At 42.9% G+C, this 24,596-nt stretch overlaps 1 protein-coding gene across 2 annotated transcripts; it reads left to right on the top strand.

Moving 5' to 3' along the window:
• The first annotated feature begins 5,927 nt into the window (after positions 1–5,927).
• LOC306712283 (polypyrimidine tract-binding protein 2-like) lies at positions 5,928–20,805 on the top strand. Of its 2 annotated transcripts, none has more exons than XM_079181492.1 (14): positions 5,928–6,020; positions 7,177–7,204; positions 10,503–10,563; positions 12,923–13,095; positions 13,571–13,711; positions 14,015–14,170; positions 14,291–14,401; positions 14,532–14,730; positions 14,900–15,015; positions 16,997–17,030; positions 17,671–17,763; positions 18,670–18,886; positions 19,140–19,217; positions 19,456–20,805. In XM_079181492.1, the coding sequence occupies exons 1-14, from the start codon at positions 6,013–6,015 to the stop codon at positions 19,583–19,585; spliced, it is 1,545 nt and encodes a 514-aa protein (XP_079037618.1). In that variant the 5' UTR covers positions 5,928–6,012; the 3' UTR covers positions 19,586–20,805. The 2 variants fall into 2 exon arrangements, with proteins under 2 accessions (XP_079037618.1, XP_079037617.1); XM_079181491.1 differs by having other exon boundaries at positions 14,532–14,742.
• Positions 20,806–24,596: the final 3,791 nt, after the last annotated feature.

Here is a 24,596-nt window from a genome sequence, read left to right as displayed (position 1 = left end):
AGGACCCAGAGGCCCTGCATGCAGTCACAATACAAATGCAGCACCGCCTGCACAGCCCACCGGCCAGTGGATAGACTAACGTCCCCACTGACAGCCACTCTCTGTGAAGACAACTGAAGAATGATGTCTCCAATCGAGCACCAAATTGGAAACAGAGCGGGGGAGAATATTGAGGCTATTGCCTGGATAGCGACACATTGATTCAGTACAGTGTGGAGGCAAAAGAGACAGCTCTCTCCGAGTCTCTGTCCCAATGGAGAGACATGGGAACTTCTATGCAGTCACATTGGAAATCAATACGTGTTTCTAATCACATGGAGTGTGAGGTTGTTTTAATATCAGAGTCTGGATGGGGGGCTTAAGGGGTAAGATGTTTGTAAGTGGGTGTTGTGTCTATATGATTGTTGTTGGTACAATACATGGTTATGCTATCATAACTGTAATGACTCCTTTGTGAAATTGGTGTTGTTGAGAATACATTTTATTCTGTGTTCCATTGCCCCGTGTGTCACTTGAGAGTCATCTGTTTGAAAAAGCAATGATTGTTTTGGCTGCCTGAAGGTAAAATGTTGAGTTGGGTCTTTAATAAGAAGATTTTGTCTTTGCAAGATTTATAGAAAATGCATAGCAACTAGTGGTGTAACGGACCACTGATGATCCTTGATCCGTACGGATCCCCCCTCACGGTTCGGCACGCATGTGAACCGCGGATGAATTACACAAGTTAACGTTAACCATCACAGTATGAAATAAAGTTTTAATGACGATTGTTATCCGCAAATAATCAGTAAAATATGCGATCAGGACATCAGCATTTACGCTTTACTAGTCTCTGATCTCTGATAATGTTACATTGTAAACAACCAATCCGTGTTTGAATTGACAGGAGGAGAACACAACTTGTGTGAGACTTGGATGAGTTGACTCTCATCCAGAAAAACCATGGCCTCAGACTTGTAGGAGTTGACCCTCATCTTGACCGCTTCGCACTCAGATGCAAACTCCCCCGAGTGCGTGCTGGAGGTCACGGTCTGATGGAGCCAATAGAACCGCATCATCTGCAAAGAGGGACACGATCATGATATCCCCAAATCGGACACGCTTCTCGCCGTTCTCCAACACAACAAGACTTTTGTGTTATGGAAATTGAAAGTTTTGAAAGGTACCGTACATTTTGAATTTGTGGAACTATATGTAGTGATTGGTCATGTGGCCGTCTTGGTTGTTGCTGCTGTCCAGAGTCTTGGAAGCCCATTTGGTGCGGGACACTCAAATAAACAAATCTATCAACCAATGTATGAAAAGTGACAAAGTCTTGCCATAGATGGGTTTTTTTCCGAAAAGCAAAAATAATCTAATTTAGGGAAAGACAATATTGGCACAAATTATCCAGCATCAGCAGCTTCAGCACCCAGAAAAATAGGTGTCTGTGTCAGCCCTCCACAAATCCCATATCAATCAGAACTGGTCTGAAAGCCTTTTTGCCTCCCCTGTCAAAATGAATGAGTTTGCTTTGACAGTAAGTTACGGGTTTGATCAAATAAAGTGGGAAAGTCTGCTGCCGCTCACTTCTCTCATTCTGCAGCTTAGTGCAGTTTTTTTTTGTGTGGCAGGCATTCAAGCAAACAGGTCAGTCCCACATCATTAGTTATTCAGCACAGTGTCAAAGCACATAAAATTCACATTCCGCAATGCACCGCAATCCATGAATGTTTGTGATATTCTTGCTGAATAAATTTGCATAATATCACATTGACATTCTTCCTACAGCTGTTGCCTGCGAATGATGGATCGCTGAAATACATGTAGACACGGTAAAATGTGCTTTGAGAAGAGCTTTTTGGAGTCGATATTTTCCCCGTCTGCCCGGTGCCATCGCCATGAAGCGTCAGCTTGAAAATCTCCACTGAGAAATGGCGAGAGAAAAGAGATCAGACGTCGTGAGGGCGAATTCGTCAATAGCAGTCGAGACATGTTCTTCCAAGGATGCCTGGCACATCTGCCAATCCCCCATGTCACCAGCGGCCATGTTGGCGTCCTGACATTTCTGACATTCGCTTTGTGTTGCCTTTTAGGGTGGCTTTTAGTCTACGACACACTTAAACACACACACACACACGCGTACATGCATGCGTGCTGTCACTCTGAGAGAAAAACTGGAAAGAACAAAATGAGTGAAATCAAAATGTCAAGCTGGAGGTTGACTGTGAAACATGACGGGGAATACTGTCTCTTTAGCTCACAGGGGCGCGGGCGCCGTGATTTTAATAAATGGGTTCTCCGACCCTGAAGAAATATTCATTCTCAGACTAGATGACATTTTATCTCCCTGCCGGTTGCCATGACACAAATGACATTTGATGACATTACTGTTCTCTGTTTAAATGTTTCAATTTCAAGCGCGCGGGGCTAAATTACCAACCTGAATCCCAGCCGTGCATCGCCAATGATGTCTTACTCGGGAAGCTCTGTAGCATGCTTCCCGCCTGCGTGTGTTAGTGCGTTTCCGTCCTGTGGATGCATCAGCGTGCGTATCAACTCACACTCAAGACTAATGTGGTGGATTACAGGTGAGGGATATATTGAGGGGGGGGGGCGACGACAACCCTTTACGCCTCCTGCAGCAGCACATCCATTCCCTCCGCCCCGCGGAGACAACCTGGCCCCGTTCTCAGTGCTCCCCGTCCACGTACAGGGCACGCTTTGGTGACATCACCTCTGACTGAGCCAGACACTATCCTCCTCTTAATGATGCCTTCGATGTGATACCTCTACGGCAGAGACACACACACAAAAAGAGTCTGTACATGTAGATGTCAAACCTATTTTTGGCAGTAAGCCTTCAATCGAGTTCAATCATTAAGGCCCTAATATTACCTGTGGGTTCTGGGCCTGTATTTATCAAGTGGCCCATCTGGGCTAATGTAACTCACTTTTGGTCCTACATTCAGTATGTGAATCAGCTTTATTGACTTAACGTGTACACTCTGGGCGGATCAAGACTTAGTTACTCACAAGCTACTCAGTCGGTATCGATTCCTTTAAAAAATATCAATAATAAAATTCTATAAATACAAACGTGGGTTGCTGCATCACGTCCAAACATTTTCACTACTTTTGTACAATGTTTAGTGTCCTAACAGCCCTGACACATTTTGCTGGTTCGTGTCACATGACCGTTGAAACCAATGTGACATTAGAACCTAGCACACGGCGGAGTAAAGTGGCACACTTCCACATCAAACGTGAGAGAATGGCAAAACGGAAACCTAATGTAGCTGGACTAATAAAGACCTTTTTGTTTCAAGTATTAAACAAATCTAATTCCATTCCTGAAGTGATCAATATTTCTATTGTTAACAGAAAGCCAGTATCGTATCATCCGCAATTAAATTTGTTCCATTGTTTATCAAAACTACGAAATGTCGACAGCGTAAACATCGATGTCTCCCTCTCTCACAGTCGTCTTCCTCCTCACTGAACGTGAGCATCGAAGCTTTATCAATAACTTCCTGATGTAGGAGTGTTTTAGTTCAACCTTCAGCTAAACCTTTGTGATTCCATCCGTGGGATTCTGAGACACTTGATAAATAGGGGCCCTGAACGCAGAGTCCCAATGTGTATTCAGTTCAGTTGCATTTCATTTCCCCTTTGCCTGCTTGGTATAATTCTGTAGAGGACTCCCTATTTGAGTGGGCCTCATTAGAAAATACGGAAATTTCAAGTCGTAAAGTATGCTTTTGTCAGTGGCAAAATAAGTCTGTGGTGACTGAAGAGCTCATTTCAGCAACCTATTCCCCTACTTAGCCACACCACATTGTTTGTCTCAATATCACATTTGACAGGCTTGTTTTTTAATAACAATATGTTTTTTGACTTGTATCCATGGTGCGGCGGGCGCTACGCAGGATGTCAGTCCACTGTTATTTCCTGAGCAGCGGGCAGCACTGATAAACGGCAGTGATTTGCTGAGCGTTTGACAGTTTGCTTATTTCCCTTTCGCTCAGAGGGCCCCTCATCAGCTAATTTCAACGTGGCAGCCTCAGAGGCGCAGGTCTTTGGGGAAATGTCATTTTTAATTAAATCCCAGGTCCTTTAAGATAAGCAGTTAGGCGTTCATTTCACCCAGGGCGTGACGTTGTCAGAAGCCCAGGAGCATGACGTATGTCTGTCAAGATTCATCATTATGCAAACACTGCCCCGTTTTTTCCCCCTCTCCTTTCCCCTTGCATGCAGAAGGAGTCCCTAACTGCCCAGCTAAAAAAAACAAAACGCCCCTGGGTGTCATCGCGTGTGGTTCCCCGACATCTTGGAAATGCTTTTTTATAATGTCAATCAGACATTTTCAGGAAGTTCGAAATGTCCACGAGAAAAGTCGTGAAGTGATTATGATGTTATAAGGACATTAAAAATGAATATGTTATGGTAGAGGGTTCCTTTAATATACTGTAGTTAGAACACTTTCGTCCCAGTATCAGTCTGACAAAAGCTGCCCTTATCAATATATTTATATTTCAAAAAAATTTGAGATCAAATGACTCTAATGTGAAAGTGGTCGCTTGCACACAGAGAATTGTAACCGACTCCGCCAAGCCCATCAGCAGTCTGCAACTTTACTGTTTCGGTTCAGTCTGACTGATCTATGATTTTTTCAGCTGAAAGGCTCCGTTAAAGCCACTGTACTCGACCCGCTCAGCAGCAAACAGCAGACGGAAACAGTTAGAGACTAGCTGGTGAGCACAGCGGTGCATTTAGCAGCTAAAGAGACAGATGTTTCCCTCAGGAGTAGGTGGAGACCAAAAACAGAGCTGAAAGAGAGTGAATATTGGACTTACATTCATTTTAAAGATGTTTCCTTTATACAGCCATAAGACCACAGAGCAATGTCCAAGCAGCATAATCTGAGTAGATCACAGCAATCAGAGGGTAAAACATTAAACAAATAAGACGTTTTAGGGACATACTCAAAGGTAATACACTCTCTGTGAGATGAAAGCTCAATCTTTGTAGGATGTTCTTAGTCCAGCGTTTGTGTTGAAAGGTTAATCGACGTGATTATGTTTTTCCATATTAGTGAACATTTGTATTCCTAACAGCTAGAACCATAAGATAACATTATTATGTACTGTGAATTACGTTATCTGAATGTTGGTGAAGGCAAAATGATTTTCAGCACATATAGTTGTTATAAAACAGAAGACATTTTGGAAAAGCACAGGTATCAACAACATTAATGGTGGCTCTGTTCTATTCAAGTATTTCTAGTGAGTCATGACAGTGTGACAGGGAGCCAGCGAGCAAAATACCAGTAAAAGAGTTTGGACATGATTTACTTTATTATTTACACCAGTACTGTTTTCTACTAGGGCATGTCAACATATCTGCTGAGAAAAAAGGTCTATTGTAGCTGATAATTACAAGTCACATGAACTGACCGTGAAAGTTACAATTTCATTATATGATACCCCAATAATTTATTCAAATAATGTATTATTCTATTTATTTATTCTTGAGATTTACGTTTGTACAAATGTAAACAGTGGCCTGATACATTTTATTTACATTGTATTTACATATTGTTTTGGTTATGCAGCCTCCTACTACTTTGTTCTTCTTTGGGAGAGATGGGTATCATTTTTAAAATCTTCTTACCAATCCTTTTTGTTTCTGACAATTTATTGCAGGCTGTTATCATATTTGAAAGGGTCTTCCATATTTTCTATCCCTGTCAAAATAAACGAGGATCAGGTACAAAGAGGTTGTCTTGTTATAGCATCGTCATTACGCTCCCAGTTACATTTACTCAATGTTCACTCAATATACGTGTACGTGTGTTTTGGTTGCTGTAACTACAGACAGCGCGCTCAGTAGATTCGACACTTTCCGACTATTTCCGACATTGCATCGTCTAGCCTCCATTTTACTCTCGTGTGTATGTGTGCGTGCGCAGTGTCGGTTTAAACTGGAAAGAAAACAGGACCGAACGCGGACGCACTGACATTTTCTACAGAAATGGACGGGTAATATCTCATTTTACTTTTATCGAGGTACTACAGAGCAATGCGTATATGAATGCGTCATTTTAAGTAGAAGCTGATAATGAGTCGTATGCTTGCGTTAAGGTGTTTCCATAGCCACGCGCTCTCGTCCATTAAGGAAGTGTCTAATGTTAGCATGCTAACGCCCGCTGTTTATTACATTAGCAGCATTGCTTCTTATATTAGACAGAAATACGTTCTAAGTGGACGTGTTGACACAGTTGCTAAATTTACTCCCCCGCAATAGTAACGTTATCTTTGCAGCAGTGTGCTAACGTTAACGAAGCGGCTAGTGCAGTGAAGCAACCCGTTATGCTAACTAATGTAACGTTACAGTAACGTCGGTCCTTTGTGTTGTGGCTAACGAGCTAGCCTAGCTGACCGAACTGGTCCAGTAAATGTGTGGAATCGTCTGATAATGCATATTATATATATCCCGGCTTAAATCAATATGTGCAAACACTCCATTAACTCGCAAAGCTGCACAATGTTAGACGGTACCTAGCGGCTATATTACTCCTGTCGTGATGTGGGCCTTACGTTACTGTTTGCTATAAAGTGTATACGGTTACATTAAGTGTGCTCGGGCGTGTCGGTTTAAGACTGTTGGTGGACATGAAGCGGGACTTCAATGTTACTTCAACCAAAGTGTTATGAGTCATACATTTGGCCAGAACAGCATGAAGCCACATAATGTTGACGTGTGAGGAGGAATATATGTGTGTGTGTGTGTGTGTGTGTGTGTGTGTGTGTGTGTGTGTGTGTGTGTGTGTGTGTTTAAGGAGGGAGTGTGAATTAACAAGTTACGTTACTGGTAGGGCAGCATTCTATATTCAGAATGAAGGACTGGAAACTAAACAGCCTGCAGTAGGAGTGATGGTGTTGCTGGGCTTGTAGGTGGAAGGGCATTAGCTTAGAGCAATTCTGGGACTTACTGTAACACATATCTGCAGTTTATGTGATGCATCACAACATACAGTTGTCATTCAACAATTCAAACTTAGTAATAGACATAACAAGTTTCTTTAAAAGCCATGAATGCTTGTGCATCTGACAGTATCATGTATTCTTGTTTTAAATGCTGTTTTCCATTTTAAACCACTACCTTTTCACCAAATGAAAATTGTTTCTCTTTCAGCATCAGTGATGTTGCAGTTGGAGTGAAGGTGAGTTTTCTGTTTGTTTTCTGCTTAGTGATCACTACACAAACTTTGGACAATGAGGACAAGGGAATGAGGATTGTGCATTATCTGTCTATGCCCCAGGCTGGTATCAACCTCATTGGATCGTCCAAACACTGGTGTAGTATTTCATTTCCGTGGGCCAATCGGAACTTTGACCTCGTCTGCCAGGTGACGTTGGCTTGAAGACGACCTCTACTACTCTTGACTTTGGCTCATATGTCAAGCTTTTATTTCCGTAGCGAACATTAACGTGCGTTGTTATCCTTGTCATGTTGTGGAGGCCACGGTGCAGCACATAACCCATTGCTTAGGCTTCAGTGAAATATGTGAGAATGATTGTCAAAGCGCGTTAGAGTCAAGTTTGGTTACCTGTGGCCTGACAGAACAGCTCAATGTTAAAAGCTAGCGTCCTTATATGTAATGTTAGCTTAACGAGCTAGCATTAGCTAACTTCATGGTGTTTCTCAATGCAAAGAATTGTACTTTTTACGTCAATGCATTTAACTGGCAGCTTTAGTTACCTAGTTACAGAAAATAATCATAATCTATCTGATGATATTATGTCAATAGGGCGTTATCGGTAGGGTTGGGTACCGAAACCCGGTGCCAATATGGAACCGGTACCTATACGACCGATACCTACCGGACCGAAACGCAACGCAGATTTCGGTGCTTCTTTTCGGTGCCTGAGCCGATTGAAATACTTTTTTTTAACACTACTCTGATGACTCCATCCTGGCAGCAGGTAACGATAGCTACCGTTTGTATAGCTACAGCAGCTAGCTAGCCATCAACCTTTTAACAGAGAAAATGCCGAAAGGTAAACGGTCAGAAGTGTGGCTGTTTTTATTTTGAAAGTCCGTTGCTCACTGGCAGCGGTGGAGGAATGGAGACTACTGGACATCGCTGCGGTAAAGTTAGCAGACACTCAGGTCTCCGTGGTCAACTCAGCAGACACTTAGATGTTAGTGACCTATACGCTGAAATTCACGGTAAACGCATTCAAACGGCACAGATCGGGAGCGAGCGAAGGACTTTGAAAGTTAGCGGAAAGATTAAACGTGAGACAACATCCGGTTTCTTCAGAGGAACATCCGGTTTTCAGAATAAGATGCCAACAAAGTATGAATTAAATTCACATTAAGTATAAAACATGCTACCTGCATCTCGTGAGTTAAAGGGAAAATACACCTACATTGTGCGTAAGTGTGTCTTTATTCTTTGATCGCTGGGTAACCATCATCACCTCTGAGTTACAGCATTATATTGATGAACAGTAGAGCTGCATTCACATGCTCTGTCATGAAGACGACACACATTTAGATGAAACGTGCTCAAACATTGTATTCCTGTTGCACAGCAGTGGAACGTTTCACATGAAGTCACACACTGAGCACAGATAGTGAAGAGATAGAACTGCTACTGTGTAAAGGGAATACTGCTGTTAAAAAGAACCTGATTTGTTTAAAGTGTTTGCAAACCAAATGTTATTGCACTTTTGTTCATATAGCAGTACTTTTAAAATAAAAGTGCACAATACACTACCTTTGAATTAATTATTGAACTTTGCCATAACAATGAGATTAATCACAAAAATTCCATGCGATTAAAAATTGTAATCGTTGCCCAGCACTAGTATGTATAGTATACTTTAAACAGTTAAATATATTGTTAAATTTGACTTGGCAATAAAAAAAGTATCGGTTCAGGCACCGTTTAGGCACCGGTATCGTTTTAAAAGTATCGTTTTAGCACCGGTATCGGAAAAAACCCAAACGATACCCATCCCTAGTTATCGGTCCCCAGCGGAAATTCACAAGCAACCCAGCAATATGTAAAGTAAGAAAGATAAAATATGTATAAATAGATACAAATTACCGCCACATTTGCCAGCTGCAACATTAAGGCAATGAACACATTAATGAATTAATTTATTATAATCCTATAATATAATATCCTGAAATAGGTCATTTTGCATTATGAGCAGTTTTTAAGTGTATTTTGATGCTTATACTTAAACTGAAGTGCTAGTTTATCCTGTGGCCCATCGTACCTGTTGTCGGAGATTGTGATTAAAACAATCAAAATGCAATAAAATGTATTATGTTTAACAAAGCGAGATGTTGTTTTCTCAATGTATTATAATCTCTAAAGGCTGAAAATCTTGTCACTACTTAGTCTTGTATGATCAGACATGCAAACTCTAACAATATCAGCATTCATATTTAAGACCAATGAACCAGTGTGTTTTTGGCATATTTGCTAACTTAAATGATTAATGAAGTTTCATAGATGTTGTTGACTTAAGCATTTTTTGCACATCTACAACCCTCTGAAGAAAAAAGAGATGTTACATTTCTTTTTACAGCATCATACCTGCATTTTAACGCAAGACCAATCCGATTTCTTGTAAACGTATGTTTTGAACTTTCATTGCATTAGAATGGCTTTAATGAAATGGGCAGGGCTCGTGTCCCTGCTGATCACCAAACAAACCTGTTTCCTTGTGTAAGTGCATTGTCGTTGTGGCTACCTAACCTGATTTGTTGACTGTCTGCTGCATTTCCGTCTGCACAAAACAAAGTTAAAGTCCACTCTCAAAGGGAAACGGAACAGTCATAAAATGTCTATTCCACTGATATGGAGGGTCTTTGTCATCCTGTTTATTTTCATCAATATTTCAGTGTCAAAGACTAAACCGAGGGGCTTGCCAGCTGTTGGGAGAGAACTAATTTCTTGCATTCTTGCGGCCCTGTGTGCTCACATTTTGGCCTGACGGTATCAATTTATTTGTGTCATACCGCTGTAGCAGCGGCCTGCAACACCTAGTTTACAGCAACCATAAAGAATGTTAGTGACAAAAGAACAATTGGTTCAAATTTAGTCGGACAGAAAGAAAGAGGGGTGTGTGAAGCTATTATAAAGTTGTGTGTGTAATGGGTCCCCAGCCAGGTTCCCTCTTCATCCCATCAGTCAGGTTTAAGAGCACAGGGCGCCCGTCAGCTCCAGCAAGCCTTCTGGGACCTCGTATAGCTCAGGATGAAATGACACATCTTGACATCTTAAATTCAGCAAGATTAAACCCACACCAGAAGAGGAGGAGCAGACCACTCTTCTTCTGTTTTATGTCCCTCTCCACCTCCTCCCTCCTTTTTGTTCCTTTAAACTGTCTTCAGAGACCTCTGCTTCATTGTCGTCTTTGAGGGCCTGTCTTGAAAATGGAAATGGTTTCCCCTATTATTTCACAACTGTACCTAACCGTCTGTCTTTCTTTCCTCAGAGGGGATCAGACGAGCTGAGTATGTACAACAGTCCCAACTCTGGCGTGAGCAGCATCAGTGGTGAGTTTGTTTCTGACCAGCCTTTAATAGGGAGCGGGCTTAATGGAATTTGCAAGCAATTGTTAGTGGCAGACGGCATGAAAGGAAACGAAAGATTAATCTGTGTTGCGTAGCACCGTTTTCCCACAGGAGCTATTTAGTGTCTGAACACCATCACGCTCCTCAGTAGGTGGGCACCCACACATCACAACACGTGACTAGAACAGACATCGTGGACACCGCTGCATTTAATGCCTCCTCGCTGTTTAGACCTTATCAGAAGAAAATCACAGAATAAAGGATGACTGAAAGCTGCTTGTGGCACCACGAAGAGAAGATGGACAAAGTTAGGCTATTAAACACTCTGCCACCAAACAAAGGCGCACACAGGGGTCTTTAATCAAAGTCCCAGTCTGCCATCGCTACACAACGGCCCCTTCCAAGCTAGTGTCACCCCAGGGACCTGTCTAATAAAGTGTGATAAAGGTTGTCAGGCTGCCTTTCACAATGTCAGCCATTGGTGATCTTGAATTACCAGTCTCCCAGATATGGATGGACGCTTCTTTAGATGCAGGGATTTCCAGTGCTGCTATGCTAGCTTTCAGAAGAAGTATCTGTAACAGATGGCCCCTCACAGTTAACATGAGCAGGGTGGTTTGACTGGCAAAGACTACTGTGTGCATGCTCAGCATACTGTCAATCTTTTATTGTCTAGATTCATTTACTGTCTGTACTTCAAGAAGACCAAGCACCAGACTCATTTATTTGAGCAGTGGAAAATATAACAGAGATTATTAGGTAATAGTGTAAATTAGGGCTGGGTGATATGGCCAAAATCTATCCCAATATAGGTCATCGATATAGCTATGTTATATGTTTTCTGGTAATTAAATAAATAGTCTAGGTGAAATAACCACGGGGTAGAGCCTTTGTTCCTGTACTCCTGTGTAAATTACATACATAACAAATGAGTATTTTCTCATTTAATTAAGAACTTAACAGTTGCAGGTAAAATGAAAGAAAAGTGTTTACATGCACACAAATACAGAGTAATCAGACTAATCTAATAGTTTGATTTAACTGAACTGGGGTATTCCCATAAGCAGATTTCATATTAGTTTCGAGGTGTCTGGATGTATACTTTCACCACATTAAGATTCCATTGAAAGTACTGACTGGTAGGCGGTCATGGATGAGGTCAGGTTGCCCTTTAATGAATCCTGAACAAGCGCCAGCTATCCCTGAAAGGTGTTTAAGCTACCTATTGAAGCACCTTTTTGTGCAGTAAGAGACATGTTTTCTTCTCTATCACATTTTTGAGTTGTAAGCTGGGGTAATATATTCTTTATTCCATCTGAAACGACTGAAAAAACTGAATGTATTTTGGTTGAGAGATGGTACGCATGTGATGATGCCTTCATGTGAGCTTCTACTATCAGTCCTAACTTTGTGAGCAGTCGGTGTCTGCCATTATGCAATCACATGGGGAAAGATGCATCCGAACGCTCTGAAATGACAAAGGGCTGTTGATCAATGGAGTGCTTAGATAGATGTAGACGCATCCAGACTCCAGGCTGCCCCTTAGCCATCAGCAGTCTTATGAAGAAGCAACATGAAGCAGCTCTGTACGGGAGGTGTCCCATTTCCAACTAAGCATGTACAACACTTAACATGGAAACACTGTATTCTGAAGTATACAGTACATTCCCTGATCTTGTTATAGCACCTAACAACACACGCACTGAAATTTTAAGGTTTGGGGGAGCTTCTGGTGACATCATTTTTTTAATTGATGAATTGATCCTCTTAACAAAGTGTGTGTGTGTGTGTGTGTGTGTGTGTGTGTGTGTGTGTGTGTGTGTGTGTGTGTGTGTGTGTGTGTGTGTGTGTGTGTGTGTGTGTGTGTGTGTGTGTGTGTGTGTGTGTGTGTGTGTGTGTGTGTGTGTGAGTGAGTGAGTGAGTGAGTGCAGACAGCTCGTTTTCCTCTGTGTCATAGAGCTCCATTGTTGTCAAAAAACACAAATACTCACTAGAGCACCGAACGTGTATTAATTCGTATTGGGGACTGAAAATAGTCTCCATCAAATGCAGCTGCATTTCCTCCCATTTGAGAAACACTTGCTAAAAACTACAGTGGCCAGTTTTGGGAAATGACTTTAGTAATATATAATAATGACTATTTCAAATAATTCTCTTTTGAGTAGGAGCCAATGGGGCTGAGAGACAGTCTTTTGATCCAGCCTGATCATTTAAAGATTTCAAGATGGATTGAAAAGACATTGTTGCTTTTCTTGAATACAGAATAGCGCCGGCCTTGTCCTTTTAAATTAGAGTGGCTGTCATTTAGTCGTGCTAATCAATGCTTGTGCTGAACCTTTAGACGGGGCTTCCAACGGCAGTGACAGTAAAAAGTTGAGGGTGGAGGAAGCCCCGCCGTCTCGCGTGCTCCACATCAGGAAACTGCCCAACGAGGCCTCGGAGACCGAAGTCATCGCCCTGGGCTTGCCTTTCGGCAAAGTCACCAATATCCTCACACTGAAGGGAAAGAACCAGGTGAGTGGTGGAAACGAATGGGTCTTGCTATACAGGAACTGCTTGTGAAACATGCCTGCAGCGCCATACAAAGACTCAGTCTATTGTGTTTCTGCTGTGGAAGGCTGGAGGAGACACTTGGCATCTGTCCCCTAGATTCCTGTCATTCCTGGCTGCTTTGTTCTCCTCGTCCAATCTTTATCAATCTGCACCCGCCTGTGTGTGTCTGATAGTGTACTGTATCTGTTGCCATGACAGTGGTGAATTGCAGTCCACTGTGATACACTTTTCAGGTGTGACCCTCTGGCATAGATGTTATGTAGTTTGGCATGTTTATTTAAATGTCTCTGCTACGTGCAGGATACATCAAATGACTTTACATAGGAGATTTGTCCAAGTTTAGTTGAACACATGTATACATGATCAGAGAATTACTTCTTGGCAACAGTGGTGGGGAACTGATCAGAGATCTGTTTTCTTTCGTCACTTGTTCCAGGCATTCTTGGAGATGGGGACGGAGGAGGCAGCCATCACCATGGTCAACTACTACACCACTGTAACGCCTCACATCCGCAACGTCCCTGTGTTTATTCAGTACTCCAATCACAAAGAACTCAAAACCGATTCCGGCAATCAGGTGAGTAGAGCCAGACTATATCGCCACTGTTTGGAAAGTTAATTCTAAACAAACATTACAGCAGTCTTGTTAGCATTGGATTGAGAACTAGAGCTTTTTGTTTGGCCCTCTTAATACTTTAATATTCTGAAGTAAGTTGAGGTAAAACAAAGTATGAATATAAAGATGTTCTCTGTGTCTAATTACCAACAACCATAGGGGCATATTTGGCAAGCCTGGACACGTGTTAATGTTTGCATTAATAATGAATAAAATGGGTCACCATTGTTAAAGGTAGTGATGACACCTTGTGTTTGGCCGTAGCGGACTCAGGCGGTGCTTCAGGCGGTGTCAGCTGTCCAGTCCGGCGGGTCACCAAGCTCCGACGTTCAGGAGGCTCTCGCCGCAGCCTCCAGTCCCGTGCTGCGGATCATCATCGATAACATGTTTTACCCCGTAACGCTGGACGTACTGCAACAGGTACGCAGCAGCTGCCCTGACCACCCCCACTCAGTGGCAAGCGGCTCAGTCGGCACGTGACACAATATCCACCGTTTGTACTTGAATGTTTTAAGTTTGTGTTAAATATTTTGTTTGCAGATTTTCTCCAAGTTCGGCACGGTCATGAAGATAATCACATTCACCAAGAACAATCAGTTCCAGGCCCTTCTACAGTTCAGCGATCCCGTCAATGCACAGCAGGCCAAACTGGTACCAGCAGCTCCCACTAGTCATGTCACACATCTTTATTATTCATCTGCTGTTGTGATAGCCGGGGCTTTGCGAAACCAAATGTAATAGTTCAACATATATGATGGATTCTTTTTATTTCTCCTGACAGGCCTTGGATGGCCAGAACATCTACAATTCATGCTGCACGCTGCGTATCGACTTCTCCAAACTGGTCAACCTAAATGTCAAGTACAACAACGACAAGAGTCGCGACTACACGCGACCCGAGCTGCCTGCTGGCGACGGCCAGCCCAGCCTCGACTGCTCGGTGGCCGCCGCCTTCAGCAAAGACTCCAACTCCCTCCTCGGTAAGATCCCAGGTAGAGCCCACTTTTCTTTCTCTTCCTTTTCATTATGTTGTGGTTTGTAACCAGCTGGCTGAGTTTAAGTCCCATGAGACAAGTTGCATCCTTGCTTAGCGGTGTAGTGAAAGAGCTGCTCTCCATTCCATCATTGTCTTTGTCTACTTCCTGTCAGGAGCCCTGAACCCTTTGAGCGCTGCGGCGGCAGCTGCTGCTGCTGCAGGCAGGGTGGCGCTCGCTGGACAGGCGGGGTCCAGTGGGGTCCTGCTGGTCAGCAACCTCAACGAGGAGGTCAGTAACACACCCACACACACCCACACACACCCCCCCACACACACACACACACACACACACACACACACACACACACACACACACACACACACACACACACACACACACACCAGTCAGATGGAACCCCTACCCACCATCTTCATCCATCTGTTCTTTTTTCTGGGTTGTGGCCAGACCTCCTTGTGCTACTATTTGTCATTGTCTTGTGTCTGACATAGAGGAGACATTAAGAAGGTCCACTTTGAAATGTTTTGTACAAATTTGGCCTGAAGACACAACTCTTAATCACGTTAACTAAACCACCTTATTTGGCATGTTGGGCTGTCGTGCTTCCGTGATCTTGGACACATCTGTGTTCATGCTTGTATTAGGATCTCTTCTCAGAATGCGAGGGTGGTGTTGTGCACCAATTTGTTTGACTTCAGTTGTCCTGTAGCCAAGCTGACCTGTCCATAGCGTCCGCATTTCTAGAAAATCATTTTCTATCAGGTATTTACTGAAGTGCAATTTAATTTCTGTCCTGATGGTCACTGATCACTGAACTGTCCAAGGGGGACACGTGACATTAAAGCTGGACTGGCCCTCGTTATTCCAGTTAGTTATATGAAGTTACAAATATATATATAAAGAGTCTAACCTTTTTCTTTGCTTTTCCTTACATACCCAGAGCCTTGCTGAATTTGATTAAACTTTTTGTCGAGCCTCATTATGTCCCTGTGAGAGAGAGGGGGTTTGCTGTCACCTCCCCTCTTTCCCCTCCGATGTTCTGACCTTCCCTTCTCTTGTCGAACTGTATCTAACTCGGCTAACTGTCTCTCTTCTGTTTTTCTCTCTAAGCTCTCCTCACTTCTCCTCAGCTCATATGAAAGCTCATATGAAATCATTCTGTGGTTTTCCTAACCTGGGAACAAATACCTGCCTCTCTGAAACGCTTCCTCAGTCTTTAATCCCTCTTCCTCCGACTTTTTTCTTTTTTTCTTTTCTTCTTTTACTGTGACTTAAAGGGCATCCGATATGTCTCACCTAATGTCTCTGTCTCTTTCCCCCATCAGTCTGTTCTGTCAGTGACTGTGTCATACAGGAGCCTGTGGCAGTATCTCAGCTAAACACTTGATGTTCAGATACTGCGCTTCCTCTTTCTTTTAGCCTCTGAGACTTGTGTGAACGCCATGTTTTACCCAGGCGGCCTTCACAACAACTCTTGCATGCTAAATTGTACAGCGGAACAAAATTTGAACTGCATGGTTTCTTTAACATAGTCAGTCGTCCCCCCTCAGCTTCTCACACTCTTGGAGTAGCTTCCTCGCTGAAAGATAGATCTTCAGATTTCCGACCTGCTGCATGTTGTTTTTGATCTCATGGTTATGACTTTTATATTGCTGATTTTCTTATGATTTTGACATGAATGTACCTTTACCCCCATGCTTGTCCAAGGTGAAAGACATTTTGGCTACTTTGGTTACTTGCTGTATTTTGACTAAAGAGAACATATCCAAGCCATTATCTCTGACCAAACTACCTGCATTATTCCGGTGTACTGACCTATATTTTATTTTTTGTCCCTCCCCCTCCCCCCTCACTTTTTTATTTTTTTTTATTTCCCCCCCAATTTGCATTTGCCTCCCAATTCATCTCCTCCTCTCTCTCTCTCCACCCCCATCCTGCCCCCCCCCCCCCACCACACACACTCCGTGTGCTGGTGGGGGACTTTTTAATCCATCAAATCACCCCTTCTTCCTCCACCACCTCCCCCCACATTAACGGACCCCTCCCCCCCATGACACCCTTTTTCGCCGCCTGCTCCCCTACTCCATGACCCACCACCTCCATCACTCTCCGGGGGGAAAAACAAAAACCACCATTCCTCCTACCTACCTCCGTTCTGGATCGATCTGTCCATCTCTACCTCCGCTCCGCTCCGACTCTTCTACCTCTCTACCTGTCTCACGCTGCTTGTTGCTCTTCTCTCCCTCTAAAGATGGTTGCGCCCCAAAGTCTGTTTACCCTCTTCGGTATGTTATCGTTAGCTCTCTCTCTCTCTCTCTCTCTCTCTCTCTCTCTCTCTCTCTCTCTCTCTCTCTCTCTCTCTCTCTCTCTCTCTCTCTCTCTCTCTCTCTCTGTCTCTCTGTCTCTGTCTGTCTCTCACTATCTATCTCTGTCTCTCTCTCTCTCTCTTCTATCTTCTCTTTTTGTTTTATTTCCATTCTATATTTGAGACATTTGTTATTATTCTTATTATAATTGCAAGCTTATGTTTGCGCACAGTAGCTTGTTTAGTCACTTGTAATACATTTTGACCCCCTGTTTATTGGTTTGGGTTATTGTTGATTACTTTGCCTTACTTCACTACGTAGTAATCTGTTAATGCACGGTTAAGTCAATATTTCTGCATGCTGTTTTATTCCTATGATTTCTAGCCATCTGACACAGCATGACAACGTATCTGTTTAGAGGGTGTCTCTTCTCTCTTTACCTGTTCTCTCTACACACCTCTCACTCAAAAGTCTGCTGTACTCTGCTAGTCTCTCTTCTGTGTTTCTTGCCTTTTTAAATATCCTTTGCCTCCACTGCTGACTTTCCGTTTTTTTCTAACTGTCTGCTTTCTCTCCACCTCACCTCTTATCCTCCCGCCTGCCTGTGGCTCTAACGCAGGAGTGTACGGCGATGTCCAGAGGGTGAAAATTCTTTACAATAAGAAGGACAGCGCTCTCATTCAGATGTCAGACGGCAACCAGGCCCAGCTAGGTGAGCAGATGTCCCCGTCCACCTGTGATGCTAGTAGCAGGAAGTCGATGCTGCATCCAAGGGAGCAATGAACTGAGAGCAAATTGAGTCTTATAAATAAGAGTTCGGACCATTTCTGGTTTTGCCGGCTCGGTGTGTAAGCTTACGCCAGTTTGTTTTCATGCATTTTTTTCCCATTATAACAATTTAAAACCTGTTCCGTGTAAATGGACAAATAGTTTCTAACTGCAACGTGGAGGTTTCAGTAGAAGTGTGAGGGTTTGTGTTTAGGCCTGACCTCTACAGCCATCCCCTGCTGCGGCTGGGCAAGGTGCTTACATATTGCAAAATGTTTCTTCTTGTGGTTTGGCTAACTTATGGAATTAATGTGACTTTGATACAGCTGGTAAAATGTAAAAATGTGCTGCCTGGTGATAGTCCTTCACTCAGGTATTTGTAGGTAGGCTGCTGTGACCTGTCACAATGGGGCGCTCTGGATTTAACCCTGTGTGCTGTATCGTAAAGACAAAGAGCTGTGATTCGTATGAAAGACAACCACCACTGAAATGTCAAACTCCAGAGTTGGACCTGTTATTGCTCTCAAATTGATGGATAGGTCTGTTCAGAGTTAAGTTGGAACAGTCCCAGTAGCCAGAGTAAGCCCAGCTCACTCCTTCTGTTTGTTGTGTGAAAAGAAGTTGACTTCATGAAGAGCTGTCATCACCTAGTGAGCAAGCTAAGTGGATGTATACAAAGATCCTCCGACGACATAAACATGAGCACTGTTTCTCATTTTATGGGTCTTTGTGTTTATTTTCACTATAGGTTTTCTAATTATTGGCTCCAGTTAGTAAAGCCAGTGAATACCACATGACAGGCAGCAGCATTCTCACCCATGACCTGCCTTTCTTTTTCCCACGGCCAAAGCGATGAGCCACTTGAACGGCCAGAAGATGTACGGGAAGATCATCCGCGTGACGCTGTCCAAGCACCAGACCGTGGCTCTGCCCCGGGACGGCCTGGACGACCAGGGCCTGACCAAGGACTACGCCAACTCCCCACTTCATCGCTTCAAGAAACCCGGCTCCAAGAATTTCCAGAACATCTTCCCGCCGTCTGGCACCCTCCACCTCTCCAACGTCCCGTGAGTACCAGGCCAGCGAGCTCGGGATCAGTCAGTGGTGTTGATACTGACTGTTGTTGATGCTGGAGAATGCTGTGTCTCATGAAACAACCAAAGCTCTTCATGCAGGTCCATTTTGCACAGGACCACAACGTACAAGACAATTTGTCCAGATTTGGAGAAATGTAATTCTATATCTATTAAAGAAATAGAATAAAATGCAGCATGAGAAATGCTGCCTTGTTGCCTGACTGTGTGACCTTTGTCTCAACAGACAAGACGTGACGGAGGATGACCTGCGGCTGCTCTTCTCAAACGCTGGAGGAACTGTGAAAGCATTCAAGTTTTTCCAGTACGTAGACTTATCCTACTGCATGATATACGGGACTTGACGACATGTTACTGCTGAGGATCCTTCTATCTTGGAACAATCAGTGATCATTAATAATAAATAGCTTAGTTCAGTTAAATAGGTAAAAAGAGGCGTGTCACTTTAAGGAAAATAGCGCCGGTCCTAAAGGTGAGCACACCATCAGACCCGATCCACAGGGCCATTTCCTACATAACGCTGTTGTGTTGTTTTTTTATAGGGATCGCAAAATGGCTCTGATCCAGATGTCGACAGTGGAGGAGGCCATCCAGGGCTTGATTGACCTTCACAACTACAACATGGGAGGCAGCCAGCACCTGAGAGTCTCCTTCTCCAAGTCCACCATTTAAGAGCAACAACCAACGTGACCCACAGTCTGCGAGCTGGTGGTCAGAAACCTTACAGACTGTGTCTGTACACTGGGGGGGGGGTCGACCATATTGAGTGAATCAGTTTTGTTGTTGGGCTTTTGTTGATCCTGTCATTCCTTGAGAGAGAGACTGACATTTCTGACATCTTGTTTTGTTTTTTGTAAGAAAACAGTAGTTTTTTGCAGATACTGGATCCTCCCAGCTATTAACTGTACCTCTGTATTTTTATGTCAGGCAAAAATATTGACATGATTGATTGTCCCCCCCCCCCCCCCTCCTCTATGATAGTTTGATGTCGATCAGTGTTTAACTCTTTATTTAGTTGAAAAGATACAGTACTTATGTGCCTTACTTGACAATATCAACTGTTCCTACAGCTGGACATGTTCATTTATTACCCTCCTATGCGTTTGAGGCACATTGGTATTGGTATATATTTTTGAGGGATAGTGAGAAGGCAAGCTGTTTTGTCATCCTCTAAACTTTGTTACAGTTGTTTTAGCTTGTTGGGGGGGTTAGAGTCATAACATTTTCCCTTTTTATAGTTAAGCAACAGAAGAGAATATTCCTTGAGGCAAAATGTACGAGTTTAAAAGCAGCTTCACTTTGAATTCCAATATTCCACAAGTACGTTCAGCGTGAGATCCTTCTCCCCCCGTTTTGAATCCACATATTCAACGAAACATCAACGTGGCTAAGTTATCCGTGTTTTATTTTTGGAAGCCTTCCGTGTGCTTTGTTTTCCCACATGTATTCCATGAGGTGTTTATTGTCGGTGACAATGGTTCTCTAAAGCATGTGTAGTTGTGACAGGATCTCACTTCAGAAAGCGTTGCATGCTGTGGAAGCAGTGAGGAGATGAGTCCACTGTGATTTCTTTGTCATGTGACCGTTTACATGGAGAGGGCTACTCAGTTGGACCAAAGTTTCTGTGCCTTTAGTGTTTTAATTCATTTGAACTAATAAAAAATAAATAAAAAAAAAAGTATTTGAACACACTGATGCCCAGAACTTTCAAGTGGTGACTTAATTCCCAATTTTTTTTCAACTACCCAACCTTGGCTTGAGGTTATTGCTCAGAAGTAATAGTTGTGTGTATTGTATTTTGTTTTCCAAGTCCGATTTTATACAGCTCAAAATGTAATGATTTGGTTTAGTTCTGAAGAGGCACAATTAAAGGAAGAATTATTTTCTAACAAGGGGAGGTGCGCCTTGGTTTCCTGCTTTTTTTTTTTTTGTTGTGTATTCTGCATTACGTCTGTAGCATGCTTAATAAACTATTCTGTAGCTCCACATTCACCTCCTCTGTCTCTCACTTCTGTCTGCTCTGCTCACTTCTGAAGCCATCTTCAGTCCCAGGGTGGGAAAGGAGCCAAAGTTAATTTTGCAGCCACTCGGAAAAACCAGCTCTAATAAGGCAGATTGAGCCTCTGATCCACTAACTCACAGGACAAGTACATTTGTGTTGATGCGTTTCCCACCCTGCCAACTGACACAATCTATTCCTTTGATGTCTTGCTCTCCTCTCTTCTGCTAGTTGCCTATTTTCTAATCAGTCTCTAATCTGTCTGATCTATCCACTTGCTCTCACACTAAATCAATTACAGAAATGGCCACATTTGTCATTTTTCCAGGCTCTGCATTTTTACGCCACTGTAAGCTTTCCAGCATTAATTGTTGTACACACTTTGATAATGTTCAGCCAATTACATCCACATGGTATTGCTGCAGAATGGCATCCATGCCAAGAGGCAACCTCGCTGCTGACAAATACAGCCGACGTGGTGCCACGGTGAACCACAAACGTTCAGCTAATAGAGGACTGCAACGCTCACCGTACAAGGAAGCGCAAAGTTTAGGAACTACGATTCCCGCTTTCCTGGTTGTACAGCCAGTCAGATGTCATCACTTCATTTTATCTTATTAGACAATTGTGGGAAATGAAATACTTTAAAAAGAATCTAAGGACAATGGATACAATAATAAGCTCCTTTCTATCCGTGTGGAACTAACTGAACTCAGCCCATGCTTGTAACTCACTGCTGAGCTCTGGGGTCATTGTACGTTTTATTTCTGATCTTTTGTGACTGTGAGGTGACTGATTGGCTTTAAAGGGGCCATTGAATAAAATGTATTTGTGTTATTATGAAAGCATTGCAGCTGACCACAGAGTACATTGTTAGCAGTAGATTTAGCCTCAGATAAAGATATACATCCTGATATGAACTCTTCATACGGGTGGAAGTAGCGTCACTCGTTAATTGCACGAGCCGGTGAAATGAAGCCGATCACTCAGCCGTGTGACGTGTTGACAGTCGTATTCATCGTACGCGGGGCGCCTCGCAGCGCTGCAATAAATGAATCAATAAATAATTAATACAAATGTAATCACAGTGTAATGAAAAACGACCATCTCACCTTGTTAGCTACAGTGTTGTACAGAAAAGTAGGTAAAACAAAATGGACTTGCTCATGTATTAATATCCCATATACAGTTATGTCCTGTGAAGAAGTACATAAACAGTCCCAATGTACAGAAACAACTACAGAACCGGAACCAACACGCTGTAGTCTGTAGTTCGTGCCTATTCGTGTGATGTGTTTCAGCTAATTCAGCGCTCACTGGGAAACCCTATTCATATAGAATCCCGTCAAAAATACATAACGCTAATATGCTCAAATGCTATTTTTCATATTATGAATAAATAAGTAGGATCGACCTCACAGCCCATCCATCAGGAGCTGTGTATTAATACAATGAGTAATACAATTAATAACAGTGAAACTGTATTTACAAACGCACAGGCCCACTGAACCATCCATAACTACGTGCTATTTGATATTCATGTTGTCAGATAAGCTTCATACTTATCAGTCTTATCAAGAACACTTATTTTGTTATAATTTTTGATAATATAGTAATAACCGTCTGTTGAGGTTCATGAATGACAATGTCACAACGTTTTGTTCTTCATGTTAGTGTGGATGGTAAAAACTGTTTATTATAAGGATGTGTGAAGTTTCCTTTTAAAATAATATATTTTCTCATTCTCCAGGTTTGATGCACAGCCTTCCCCGTGAAATGTTTTTCAAATCAGATTTGTTTGCCTTTACGTTTCTATTGTCCATGTTTGCTACCTCACAGTCTTCCTCGCTGCCCGTCCTGACACGTTGTGTTTCTTTTGTGCATTCCCACGACCGACCGTCAATAAGTGAAACTGGCGTGAGGCATCGGAATGTGCACTCATCCGTGTTCTTAGACATGCAGGTGCAGTTCCAGACCAAGTCCATCTCCTGAACACGTTCAACTCAGCGGAACACTTCAAGCACACATAACAAGCAGCGACGTCAAGTTCACTAAGAACTCAGCCGTTGCTTTTTCTTTTCGCCAATGTTAGGTTGTAGGATTACAACCTGAGCGTCACGTGGTTAAGTTGAACTCTTATCAAAGAAAACATGGCTCGGTCGCTTCACGTATAAAACCATTGTGTTGCCGTCGGCGAGCTTGTTTGTTAGCGTATCACTTTACAGCTCCTTTAGTATATCCTTTAGCAACACAACTGTGACAATTCACCTCCATGATGAATGGAGAGTGCCAGGATTTCACCGGAAATGACAGCTGAGGGCAACAGAGAGGAGACGAATTCCGTCAGCAGCGACATGATTGGCTGACAGAGATCGTGGCAAGATACCTGGTTGGTTTAAGTAAAGGAGTGAAGAGAGAGATAGAGAAAGAATTGTGAATGAATGAAGCATAAAGAGTCTTAATGATTGAATTTGCGCTGAGCTTTATTAGGTGAAGCAACAATTTGAGTCAGAACGGCACCCGTACCCTCACACTCTTGACCCAAGCACCATTACTGTTGAAGAGACCCTTTGTTTGGCTCAATATTTAGTGAGATATGTTCATGACGTTACACCAGAGAGACATTATCAGCTACAAGTCACTAGATGATCCAACTCTGTTATCTGTGTTCATGTACAGAACGTCAGACACCATATAAGGCTAAGGGGTTAGACTTTGTTCACTTTTAAAATGGAAGCTACAAACATGAGCATTTTTGAACAGTCAATGGTAGTCAACTCTTGGTGTTTTGGTTGAACGGGTGACCATGTTAGCCATGGACGTATTGGGCTGACAGTCACCAGTTAACATGGTCACTTGTTTAAACTGAAACACCTGTTTGCTCTAAAACCTCGAGTCCGCTGTTGGAATATATATTCTGACAACCGAACATGCGACAGCCAGACATTTTGAGATTTGTTATTATTAAATTTTTTTAACTCATGCACACTTGTGAGCCTGCAAGTGTCCTTAAAAAATAAAAATCCAATGAGGCGGCAAACTCTCACTCGCAGAGTGAAACAAATGCAGAACTGTCTTAACACCTGCTCCTCTGGTTTATGGTCTTAGTCGCTAGTTTCAAGTCTCCTTCAATACAGCATGATGTTCATTTAGTAAATGATGGTCCCATCTATAGTGAAATTGAGCATAAAGCGGAGTATGCTTTAGAACGGGTCTACCTTGTGATTGCCGTATTCCAAGAGGGCGACAACAAAATCACCGAACTTGAGACTTCATGGCAGCAGTCCACAAATCAATAGGTGATGTCACGATGATGACGTCCCCTTCCTGTATACAGTTTGTGGATCCAATTTTAAAAACGCAAAAAATCCATAGTGTACCTTTAGACCCAGCGACTCAAGTTTGCCTCCATATCACTTCTATGAAATTTGATCACATGCATTCATTAACATACCACAGTGCACGTGAGAACAGTACAGTAACAAACTGACATAGAAACAACAGATCGGACCCCGAGGGCCTGAACCCTTGATGATCACGGTCAACCGCTGAGGTTCAATTTGTCTCCCGCTCTAAACGAGTGAAAATGATGAAGTTGCTGCCGACGTGTTGATATAAGCAAGGCGTTGCTCCATCAGGGACCGGGGCCCATTGGCGTGACTTTGCAATGATGGACGTCCTGTC

This window comes from Pholis gunnellus (assembly GCF_910591455.1).
Source record: "Pholis gunnellus genome assembly, chromosome: 20".
In the NCBI taxonomy this organism is placed as follows: Eukaryota; Metazoa; Chordata; class Actinopteri; order Perciformes; family Pholidae; genus Pholis; species Pholis gunnellus.
This window is presented reverse-complemented; position numbering and strand designations above follow the sequence as displayed.

Bases quoted from the DNA above. Each gene is read 5' to 3' on its own strand.
- LOC306712283 (XM_079181491.1), top strand. The intron at 14,402-14,531 runs GTACCAGCAGCT...TTCTCCTGACAG, and splicing joins ATGCACAGCAGGCCAAACTG to GCCTTGGATGGCCAGAACAT. The intron at 15,016-16,996 runs GTCAGTAACACA...CTCCCTCTAAAG, and splicing joins TCAGCAACCTCAACGAGGAG to ATGGTTGCGCCCCAAAGTCT.